General features: G+C 45.9%; 1 protein-coding gene across 1 annotated transcript in view; it reads right to left on the bottom strand.

Moving 5' to 3' along the window:
* Positions 1 to 12,402, bottom strand: part of LOC111971064 (rho GTPase-activating protein 6-like) — a 110,331-nt gene extending 97,929 nt beyond the window's left edge. The window contains 1 exon segment of the mRNA XM_070445866.1: positions 11,585 to 12,402. Within this exon segment, the coding sequence (XP_070301967.1) occupies positions 11,585 to 12,103 (519 nt within the window). The 5' untranslated portion in view covers positions 12,104 to 12,402.
* Positions 12,403 to 12,877: the final 475 nt, after the last annotated feature.

Raw genomic sequence — 12,877 nt, 5'->3', positions numbered from 1 at the left:
TTGACATCAATGTTTAAAATATATATATWTTTTTGTTGATACAGTATATCATTAAATACAGTAATATGAGATTTGCATGTAAAACATTTATATTTTACATTTTAGTCATTTAGCAGATGCTRTTATCCAGAGCGACTTACAGTAAGTGCATTCATCTTAAGATAGCTAGGTGAGACAACCACATATCACAGTCAAATATACAGGATACGAACATTCCATTCCAGCTAAACAATGTATATATAGCGTTTTGCCAAAAATAAAACTATTTCTTACACACATCTAAAATCTATGAATTTAAAATTTGAGAACAGTAATATGACACACACGTGAAGGCACCCATTAGCAATAACTTCAGATGAAAAAACACAAATGTGAAAAATAGGTGGATAAAGCATATTGGAAATAAACTCTTCATATGCTATACTGTACAGAATGTGCATTAAATTAAATAATATATGCCTGGATGAGTCTCAGGCCTACTTAGCAACAACGGAACATAAACAGTAAACATACTGTCCAGTAATGGCCTTTTCTTGTTTTAGCCTGACTGAAGCTTCAAGCTGGTGTCTTTAGTAGAATTACTCAATAAGATAAACTAAGACACCCTAGCTACTGCTTTTCTCCTTCTCTTCCCCCCTTTTTCTTCTTTCCACTCGTTCACTCTTAAACCATTAATGGAAGTGATGTCCAAAAATAGGTCCTGAACCTTCTGGTTCCTCACAAACGTCAACAAACTGGTTTCACTTCCTGTTCGTGGATCACATCGGACAATAATAATTACTCTACTCGGAATCTCTTAGCAGAGTAGTTGGTCGAAATTTTCCATTCGGTATCTTGTGATTTCATTAGGCCTATCTGACACAGAATCAATACAGAATCAACACCCGCTAATAAACACCCAACACCCACTAAGGGAATCCAAAGATAGACTGTCAAATGGCAATTTATGACAAGATAAGCAAGCTACAAAACAAAATATGATATGATAAAAACATGTTGGAAAAAACTGAATACACTACAGCATGTATCCACTAGTTGTGCTTGCCAGCGTCTGTAGGAATAGACTAGTGGGCTACCACTACCGTATCTGAATATTGTGGAGAAGAAGAAGCAACCCTGCTTTATCTCAATGATACATAATGTATGCAGTGGTAGGGTATCCAAAAACAGAGTTACGACCTTGTTAGTGTATAATATGATAGGACTTGGGAGTGATCCAAAAACCATGAATCCCAAACCACCTTTGCCAGTTTCGGTTTACAATTAATGTTCCCTGTACTTTCAATAGGTACCCTTAGGGTTTTAGGCTGGGTTTCTATATAAGCACTTTGTGACATCTGCTGATGTAAAAATGGTTTGATGAATACATTTGATTGATTTATTGATTGGTTGAGAAATTACACACCCAATGAGGCAACACCCAATTACACCCAGGTAGACGATTAATTGTAGACTTCAAAGGAGCCTTCTAGAGATAATAGATAGCAGATCAAACACACATTTCATCGCCCCAACTGAATCAGAGACCCAAAATACTTTATACGTTACATCACATGCTGTTGATGTCAACTAGTTTAGAACCTCTGGTAATGATGAACTAACTACCTGTCCTTTCTGTAGCAAACATAGCAAACCTGACATGTTGGTTTTGGAATTGAGTATTTTAAACAACGTGGCACTGTCATAAGATGCCACCTTTCCAACTAATTTCTGCCCTGCTAGAGCTGCCTGTAAGCGGTAAGTGCTGTTATTATGAATTGGAAACGTCTCGGCACAACAACGGCTCAGACGCGAAGTGGTATGCCACACAAGCTCACAGAACGGGACCGCCAAGTGCTGAAACGCGTAACAATTGTCTGTCCTTGGTTGAAACACTCACTACCGAGTTCCAAACTGCCTCTGGAAGTCATGTCAGCACAATAACTGTTCGTCGGGAGCTTCATGGCCGAGCAGCCACACACAAGCCTAAGATCACCATGTGCAATGCCAAGCATTGGCTTGAGTGGTGTAAAGATCGCCGCCATTGAACTCTGGAGCAATGGAAACGCGTTCTCTGGAGTGATGAATCACGCTTCACCATTGGGCAGTCCAACGGACAAATCTGGGTTTGGCGGATGCCAGAAGAACGACACCTGCCGATTGCATTGTGCTAACTGTAAAGTTTGTTGGAGGAAGAATAAAGGTCTGGGGTTGTTTTTCATGGTTCGGGCAAGGCCCCTTAGTTCCAGTGAAGGGAAATATTAAACCTACAGCATACAATGACATTGTAGACGATTCTGTGCTTCCAACATTGTGGCAACAGTTTGGGGAAGGCCTTTTCCTGATCCAGCATGAAAATTCCCTGTGCACAAAGCGAAATCCATACAGAAATAATTTGTCGAGATTGGTGTGGAAGAACTTGACTGGCCTGTAAAGAGCCCTGACCTCAACTCCATCGAACACCTTTTGGATTAATTGGAATGCCGACTGCGAGCCAGGCCTAATCGCCCAACATCAGTTCCCGACCTCACTAATGCTCTTATGGCTGAATAGAAGCAAGTACCCGCAGCAATGTTCCAACATCTAGTGGAAAGCCTTCCCAGAAGAGTAGATACTGTTATAGCAGCAAAGCGGGGACCAACTCCATATTAATGCCCATGACTTGGAATAAGATGTTCGACGGGCAGGTGTACACTTAGTGTAGTGTAGCTCGAAGGGATAATACCAGTCACAGGAAAGATACTGCCTCTACTCCTGCATCCTAGAGCATCAAAGTCACCATAGTTTAACTGTCAGCAAAAAAAGGAAATAATAATTGTTGCCTCTGTTTAATGGATTTAAATACACATTTAATTCAATTATATTATATTATATTCAATCACAGTCAGGCTTGTAGGAAATTCCCACCATTCACACTGACTGAGTTTCCTGAATCATAGGTCTATGTCACATTCATTGCCCTGTTTGGGGAACAACAACATAATGGGGAAGGGTCCGCAAATCGTGAGACAGCTAATTTTTTTCATGTGTCTGTCTTTTGACCCAGTGACAGTTCAGTTCACACTGGTGAGAACCAACTCAGTGCCATCAAAACGCGTTGTCACGTGCTGCCAAAGCATCGCTACATGAGCGTAATTCCAGGGTTAGCGCTACACGGGATCCTTGGGACGTCCCAACCCTAACCCTAACCTTAACCCCTCCATTTACCCTAGGGCTCTCCAACCCTGTTCCTGGAGAGCTATCGTCCTGTAGGTTTTCGCTCCAACACCAGTTGTAACTAACTTGATTCAGCTTATCAACCAGCTAATTATTAGAATCAGGTGCGCTATATTAGGGTTGGAGGGGAAGAGGGTTGGAGAGCCCTGCTTTACCCTAACCTTAACCATAACCACAGGAGGTTGGTGGAACCTTAATTGGGGAGGGCGGGCTCATTGTAATGGCTGGAGCGGAATCGGTGGAATGGTATCAAATACATCAAACACATGGTTTCTATGTGTTTGATGCCATTCCATTAACTCCTTTCCAGCCATTATTATGAGCCGTCCTCCCTAAAGCAGCCTCCCTTACCTAACACTAACTTTAGCCCTTACCTTAACCATTTCAAATGTAAACTTCAGGTATGAGCGTCCTAAGGATCCCAGATAGCAAGGGAGTCCACAAGAGATGGGGGGGGGGGAAAACATCATTACACCTTTCAACTAGACTGGAGCATGTGGACAGCTGCCAAATATGCAGCCAATAAAGCCGCAGCTAAAAATAAGTCCCAAGTATGTTTTTGTAAGGATTTCATTATGGGTCTGACTGCTGCAGACACTCTGCAGACGCTGTTACATGCACGCTTCATTTGGAAGGCCTAATATTGCAGGCACTCTCTCCTATTAACTATGAAAATATTAAACAAATAATCTCTAATTATCAAAAGACAAGAAATGGAAATATAAACAAGAGGCCTACTCCGGAACGTTATACAGCGCCTTCAGAAAGTCTTCATACCCCTTAAGTTGTTACACATTTTGTTGTGGTACAGCCTGAATTCAAAACGGATTAAATCTTCTTATTTTTTTACACATCTAAACACAATAGCCCATCATGACAAAGTGAAAAGATGTCTTTAGACATTTTTGCAAATTTTTTGAAAATGAAATACAGAAATATCTAATTTACATAATTATTCACAACCCTGAGTCTTTACATGATAGAATCACCTTATATTTGCACTTTTTTTTTTTTTTTTTATTCTTCAAGCTCTACCCCTGCTCATTATACCTTATCCAACCTTTCAGTTCCACCACCCACACATGCGATGATGGTTTCAATGATGTTTCTAGAGACAATATCTCTCTCATCATCACTCAATGCCTAGGTTTACCTCCACTGTATTCACATCCTACCATACCATTGTCTGTACATTATACCTTGAAGCTATTTTATCGCACCCAGACACCTGCTCCTTTTACTCTCTGTTCCAGACGTCCTAGATGACCAATTCTCATAGCTTTTAGCCGTACCCTTATCCTACTCTGTTCCTCTGGTAATGTAGAGGTGAATCCAGGCCCTGCAGTGCCTAGCTCCACTCCTATTCCCCAGGCGCTCTCTTTTGATGACTTCTGTAACCGTAATAGCCTTGGTTTCATGCATGTTAACATTAGAAGCCTCCTCCCTAAGTTTGTTTTATTCACTGCTTTAGCACACTCTGCCAACCCGGATGTTCTAGCCGTGTCTGAATCCTGGCTTAGYAAGACCACCAAAWATTCTGAAATCTCCATTCCTAACTACAACATTTTCKGACAAGATAGAACGMCCAAAGGGGGCGSTGTTGCAATCTACTGCAAAGATAGCCTGCAGAGTTCTGTCCTACTATCCAGGTCTGTACCCAAGCAATTTGAACTTCTACTTTTAAAAATCCACCTCTCTAAAAACAAGTCTCTCACCATTGCCGCCTGCTATAGACCACCCTCTGCCCCCAGCTGTGCTCTGGACATATGTGAACTGATTGCCCCCCATCTATCTTCAGAGCTCGTGCTGCTAGGCGACTTAAACTGGAACATGCTTAACACCCCAGCCATCATACAATCTAAGCTCGATGCCCTCAATCTCACACAAATTATCAATGAACCTACCAGGTACCACCCCAAAGCCGTAAACACGGGCACCCTCATAGATATCATCCTAACCAACTTGCCCTCTAAATACACCTCTGCTGTTTTCAACCAAGATCTCAGCGATCACTGCCTCATTGCCTGCATCCGTAATGGGTCAGCGGTCAAACGACCTCCACTCATCACTGTCAAACGCTCCCTGAAACACTTCAGCGAGCAGGCCTTTCTAATCGACCTGGCCGGGGTATCCTGGAAGGATATTGATCTCATCCCGTCAGTAGAGGATGCCTGGTTATTTTTTTTAAATGCCTTCCTCACCATCTTAAATAAGCATGCCCCGTTCAAGAAATTTAGAACCAGGAACAGATATAGCCCTTGGTTCTCTCCAGACCGGACTGCCCTTAACCAACACAAAAACATCCTATGGCGTTCTGCATTAACATCGAACAGCCCCCGTGATATGCAACTTTTCAGGGAAGCTAGAAACCAATATACACAGGCAGTTAGAAAAGCCAAGGCTAGCTTTTTCAAGCAGAAATTTGCTTCCTGCAACACAAACTCAAACAGGTTCTGGGACACTGTAAAGTCCATGGAGAATAAGAACACCTCCTCCCAGCTGCCCACTGCACTGAGGACAGGAAACACTGTCACCACCGATAAATCCACTATAATTGAGAATTTCAATAAGCATTTTTCTACGGCTGGCCATGCTTTCCACCTGGCTACCCCTACCCCGGTCAACAGCATTGCACCCCCCACAGCAACTCGCCCAAGCCTTCCCCATTTCTCCTTCTCCCAAATCCAGTCAGCTGATGTTCTGAAAGAGCTGCAAAATCTGGACCCCTACAAATCAGCCGGGCTAGACAATCTGACCCCTTTCTTTGTGTCAAATCGGAGGGCCTGTTGTCCGGCCTCTGGCAGTCTCTATGGGGTGCCACAGAGTTCAATTCTTGGGCCGACTCTCTTCTCTGTATACATCAATGATGTCGCTCTTGCTGCTGGTGAGTCTCTGATCCACCTCTACGCAGACGACACCATTCTGTATACTTCTGGCCCTTCTGGACACTGTGTTAACAACCCTCCAGACGAGCTTCAATGCCATACAACTCTCCTTCCGTGGCCTCCAACTGCTCTTAAATACAAGTAAAACTAAATGCATGCTATTCAACCGATCGCTGCCTGCACCTGCCCGCCCGTCCAGCATCACTACTCTGGACGGTTCTGACTTAAATATGTGGACAACTACAAATACCTAGGTGTCTGGTTAGACTGTAAAACTCTCCTTCCAGACTCACATCAAACATCTCCAATCCAAAGTTAAATCTAGAATCGGCTTCCTATTTCGCAACAAAGCATCCTTCACTCATGCTGCCAAACATACCCTCGTAAAACTGACCATCCTACCGATCCTCGACTTCGGCGATGTCATCTACAAAATAGCCTCCAATAACCTACTCAATCAATTGGATGCAGTCTATCACGTGCCATCCTTTTGTCACCAAAGCCCCATATACTACCCACCACTGCGACCTGTACACTCTCGTTGGCTGGCCCTCGCATCATACTCGTCGTCAAACCCACTGGCTCCAGGTCATCTACAAGACCCTGCTAGGTAAAGTCCCCCCTTATCTCAGCTCGCTGGTCACCATAGCAGCACCCACCTGTAGCACGCGCTCCAGCAGGTATATCTCTCTGGTCATCCCCAAAACCAATTCCTCCTTTGGCCGCCTCTCCTTACAGTTCTCTGCTGCCAATGATTGCAACGAAATACAAAAATCTCTGAACTGGAAACACTTATTTATCTCCCCCACTAGCTTTAAGCACCAGCTGTCAGAGCAGCTCACAGATTACTGCACCTGTACATAGCCCATCTATAATTTAGCCCAAACAACTACCACTTCACCTACTGTATTTATTTATTTTTATTTTGCTCCTTTGCACCCCATTATTTATATTTTCTACTTTGCACATTCTTCCACTGCAAATCTACCATTCCAGTGTTTTACTTGCTATATTGTATTTACTTCGCCACCATGGCCTTTTTTTGCCTTTACCTCCCTTATCTCACCTCATTTGCTCACATTGTATATAGACTTATTTTTCTACTGTATTATTGACTGTATGTTTGTTTTACTCCATGTGTAACTCTGTGTTGTTGTATGTATCAAACTGCTTTTGCTTTATCTTGGCCATGTCGCAATTGTAAATGAGAACTTGCCTACCTGGTTAAATAAAGGTGAAATAAAAAATAAAAAAATAAAGTTGATTGTTGATCATTGCTAGAAAGCCATTTATAACTTGCCATACATTTTCAAGTCGATTTAAGTCAAAACTGTAACTAGGCCACTTAGGAACATTCAAGGTCGTCTTGGTAAGCAACTCCAGTGTATGTTTGGCCTTGTGTTTTAGGTAATTGCCCTGATGAAAGGTAAATCTGTCTCCCAGTGTCTATTCCGTTTATTTTTATCCTAAAAACACTCCCTAGTCCTTGCCGATGACAAGCATATCCATAACATGATGCGGACATCGCCATGCTTAAAAATACGAAGAGTGGTACTGTCACGACTTCCGCCGAAGTCGGCCCCTCTCCTTGTTCTAAATCCAACATCATCACCTCCGCCCGCACCTCAACTTACACCGATGTCCACCCCTCCGTCGTCAGCACCCAGTGGGATTCAGCTCTCGCGGAACAGCTGCCGGGTGCCAGGGGTTCCTACTCCAGCTGGAGCTCTACCTGTCAGCTGTTCAGCCGGCCCCTTCGGGACGCAAGAGAGTGAGCGCCCTCATCTCCTGCCTGACTGGAAAAGCCCTGGAGTGGGCCAACGCCATCTGGGGAAGGGAACGTCCGACTCTGGATGACTACGAGGACTTCTCCCGCCGCTTCCGGGCAGTTTTTGATCATCCACCTGAAGGTAGAGCGGCGGGAGAGCGATTGTTCCATCTGAGACAGGGGATGAGGAGCGCTCAAGAGTTCGCACTGGACTTCAGAACTCTGGCCGCTGGTGCGGGATGGAATGAGCGGGCCCTGATCGACCATTACAGGTGTAGTTTACGAGAGGACGTTCGTAGGGAGCTAGCCTGCAGGAACACCACTCTCAACCTGGACCAGCTGGTGGACTTGTCTATCCGGCTGGATAACCTGTTGGCCTCGCGCGGACGTCCGGATTGGGGTCCGTTCCATTTCCCAGCACCTTGGATCCAACACCGATGGAGTTGGGAGGGGCTGCTATGAGGGGGGCCGGAGGGGGGATCATTCCCTGCACCAGCTGTGGCAGCAGAGGGCACACTGCTGGTCGGTGCTGGGGTGGTTCTCCAGAAAGTCGAGGTAGCAGGCGGAGCACTGGTGGGTCATCCCAGGTGAGTAGGCACACAACTCACCCAGAGCCCCCTGTTGCACACATGTGGTTACCTATAGAATTTCCTGAGTTTTCCCCGCATTCCCAGCATAAGGCGCTAGTAGATTCAGGCGCAGCTGGGAACTTTATTGACCGCTCCTTGGCACATAGATTAGGGATCCCTATTGTTCCTGCTGATGTTCCCTTCCCTGTACATGCCTTAGATAGTCGTCCTTTGGGGTCGGGGCTAATTAGGGAGGTCACAGCTCCCATTGCTATGATAACGCAGGGGGGTCACGAGGAGAGAATTAGTCTCTTCCTGATCGACTCTCCTGCGTTTCCTGTTGTGTTGGGGCTTCCCTGGTTGGCCTCTCATAATCCTATTATTTCATGGCAACAGAGGGCTCTCGAGGGATGGTCCTGTCAGTGTTCAGGGAGGTTTGTAGGTGTTTCCTTATGTGCCACTACGGTGGAAAGTCCAAACCAGGTTTCCACCATGCACATTCCCCCCGAATATGCCGATTTGGCACTCGCCTTCTGTAAAAAGAAGGCGACCCAATTACCACCCCATCGACAGGGGGATTGGGCGATAAATCTTCTGGTAGGCTATGGAAACATATGTCGCCAAATCTCTGGGACAGGGATACATTCGGCCTTCCACTTCACCTGTCTCCTCGAGTTTCTTTTTTGTGAAGAAGAAGGATGGAGGTTTACGCCCGTGTATTGACTATCGAGGTTTAAATCAGATTACGGTAAAATACAGTTACCCGCTACCTCTCATCGCCAGTATGACAGAGTCATTGCACGGGGCGCGCTTCTTCACAAAATTGGACCTCAGGAGCACTTACAACCTGGTGCGTATCCGGGGGGGGGGTTAATGAATGCTCCATCAGTCTTCCAATCCTTTGTGGATGAGATTTTCAGGGACCTGCACGGACAGGGTGTAGTGGTGTATATAGATGACATTCTAATATACTCCACTACTCGCGCCGAGCATGTGTCCCTTGTGCGCAGGGTGCTTGGTCGACTGTTGGAACATGAACCTATACGTCAAGGCGGAGAAATGTATGTTCTTCCAACAGTCCGTATCCTTCCTAGGGTACCGCTTATCCGCGTCAGGGGTGGAGATTGAAAATGACCGAATTTCAGCCGTGTGTAATTGGCCGACTCCAACCACGGTAAAGGAGGTGCAACGGTTCTTAGGGTTTGCCAACTACTACCGGAGGTTTATCCGGGGTTTTGGTCAGGTAGCGGCTCCCATTACCTCCTTGCTGAAGGGGGGACCGGTGCGACTGCAGTGGTCAGCTGGGGCGGACAGGGCTTTTGGTCACCTGAAGGCTCTGTTTACCTCGGCTCCCGTACTGGCTCATCCTGATCCCTCCTTGGCATTCATAGTAGAGGTGGACGCGTCCGAGGCTGGGATAGGAGCTGTGCTGTCTCAGTGCTCGGGTACGCCACCGAAGCTCCGCCCCTGTGCTTTCTTTTCGAAGAAGCTCAGCCCGGCGGAGCGAAACTATGATGTGGGGGACCGGGAGCTGTTGGCTGTTGTCAAGGCTCTGAAGGTGTGGAGGCATTGGCTTGAGGGGGCTTAACACCCTTTCCTCATTTGGACTGATGGAACGCTGCCCATGTGCGGCTACAACGGGCCGTCAGGAGGAAAAAGGAGAGTGCCGACCGCGACCGCAGTGAGGCGGGGGATCGGGTCTGGCTCTCGACCCGAAACCTGCCCCTTCACCTGCCCTGCCGGAAGCTGGGTCCGCGGTTTGTGGGGCCATTTAAAGTCCTGAGGAGACTGAACAAGGTTTGTTATAGGTTACAACTCCCCCCCTGATTATTGTATTAACCCCTCGTCCCATGTGTCTCTCCTCAGGCCGGTGGTGGCTGGTCCGCTCCAGCAGTCTGAGGTGCGGGAGGTTCCTCCGCCCCCTCTGGACATCGAGGGGGTCCCGGTGTATACCGTACGAGCCATCATGGACTCAAGGCATCGGGCGAGGGGCCTTCAGTACCTCGTGGAGTGGGAGGGGTACGGTCCGGAGGAGAGATGCTGGGTACCGGTGGAGGACATCCTAGATCCTTCATTGCTACAGGAGTTTCACCGTCTCCACCCGGATCGCCCGCGTCCCGTCCTCCGGGTCTTCCCCAAGGCCGGTGTCGGCGCGCTGCTGGAGCCGCGCGTCAAGGGGGGGGGGGTACTGTCACGACTTCCACCGAAGTCGGCCCCTCTCCTTGTTCGGGTGGTGTTCAGCGGTCGAAGTCACCGGCTTTCTAGTCACCACCGATCCATGTTTCATTTTCGTTTTGTTTTGTCTGTATTACACACACCTGGTTTCAATTCCCATATCATGTTCCTTATTTAACCCTCTGGCATACATTTCTGTTCTGTCTGTGATTGTTGGTGTCTTAGTGGTTGTTGTAGGTGTTAGTTTGTATGTATTTTCCTATTTGGAATTTTGCTTGAATTTTTGTGAGTAAACTCAGTTGTGTTGCTCAAACCTGTGTCCTGCGCCTGACTCCGCTACATCTCTGCACCCAATCGCTGACAGGTACTCTTTGCCCCAAACATACATATTGTATTGCAGTTTAATTTTAGTGCCTTATTGCAATCAGGATACATGTTTTGGAATATTTTTATTCTGTATTTGTATTTTGTATTTATTAGGGATCCCCCCCACTACACACCAAAGCACCCACATTTTATATAAAACAAAAGATAAAACAGTGACCTATGTTTGTACTGAATGAGCTAAAGATAAAACAGTAAATTATATAACATCCCTACACCACCACATATCCACAACACAAAATGTTCAATACCACTATACAACAATATCACAATGTGTGCGTATGCATGTGTCTGTACCTTGCCTTAACAAAGGTATTGAATACTTATTGACTAAAGACATTTCAGCTTTTGATTTTTTTAATTTGTCAACTTTTCTAAAAACCTAATTCGCGGTATTGTGTGTAGGCCAGTGACACAACATCTAAATTTAATCAACGTTAAATTCAGGCTGTAACACAACTAAATGCGGATAAGTCAAGAGGTGTAAATACTTTCTGAGGCCACTGTAAATCCTCAAAGACAAAAGTATGTTGTCAATATGTCATTCCTCTTGAATATCATGAAGGCTTTTTTTTTATTGCGTGGAGTGCACGCATCGTCATATTTACCTCAGACTTCCAAACGACATAGGCGTGAGAACTGGACTGTTGCTGCTTCTTCTGAAGCCATCTCCGCGGTGAGAATAATGTGTTCGTGCTCCCAGTTGGAGTGACGCTGGGGCTCCTCACCAGAAACGGTAAATCCCACGCGGTATTCCGCTTTGTGCCCCTCACAGACACYTCATAYTRAAAGGGAAAGTTTGATGTCGGGGAGAGGTCCAAGGGTGTGGAGGGACCAGATAAAGACGAAAGGGGTTGTTTCACCCTYAGATTTRTGGAKCGGGGATRTYATTTCAACGCAACCGGGTGCTCAGGGGAGCTTGGCGAGGATGAAAACGCACCTGCCTCCTCAACGCGCAAACCCGGTAACCCCAAGCGGTCCCCATGGGTTCCATCTGTCTCTGTGCCACATGTCCTTATAATATCAGGGTCCAGGCTCCGAGTTTGTCGCAACTTCCTTTTGGAGATGGCTTTGGAGGCTGGAGTGGAGCAGGAGAAGACGTTCAGTAGTCCTTGACCAGATGACATCTCTATCTCCCCTCTGCACAAACGCAGCAGCGTTTTTTAAAACCCTTTTCTCAGAAGTTTAGTTTAAGCGCCATAAAGAACCAAACCACGAGATAGGTCACATCAATATACTCCTACAGTGAACCCTTGGTCCACGTGTGTTTATGCTGTCATCGTTAGAATGCCTTGGTTCGGATAAAGCGAGAGATAGAGAGCGCGCAAATGAATCCAATTCTCAGTGCCGTGTTATTATGCATGCAGCTCAGCTCATTCCCAAACTGTAGTCAGAGCGGACGGCAGGATGAGAGAAGTTTCGCAGCTGATTACCCTCGCCGCCGCTCCTCTAATCCGTCCAATGCGCTCCTGGGGCTGTTAAGACTGCGCACTCGTGTTGCTCCTATGAGCAAAACCAGTGCATACAAGTGTCTTTCCCAGGTCTTTACCTGCATCTTTCAAGTTTGTATCATAAATTAATTGTATAGCCTACATATGTTGGGCCTATGTGATGTATAGCTGCATAGCCTAACTTTCACTTTGTTTTAATAAAGCACAACTAAAGATGGCCGAGTGAGGACATGGAATAAAGATTAATCATCGACCTAAAGCCATAATCCATAAATGAGGATTAATCCTATAGTCTAGTCTATACTACTATAATTCACATTTTTACATTACATTGGGGCACATGGCGCTTGTGTCTTACCCTCAAAATAAAAATCATGGTCTGATTATCTTGCTCTCTACATTTTCGCACCACAAGTTTCTCAGAAGTTGTGAGAAAGACTGTCAGGCACA

This window comes from Salvelinus sp. IW2-2015, linkage group LG12 (genome assembly GCF_002910315.2).
Source record: "Salvelinus sp. IW2-2015 linkage group LG12, ASM291031v2, whole genome shotgun sequence".
NCBI lineage: Eukaryota > Metazoa > Chordata > Actinopteri > Salmoniformes > Salmonidae > Salvelinus > Salvelinus sp. IW2-2015.
The sequence above is the reverse complement of the archived record's forward strand: the minus strand, read 5'-3'. Positions and strand labels throughout refer to the sequence as shown.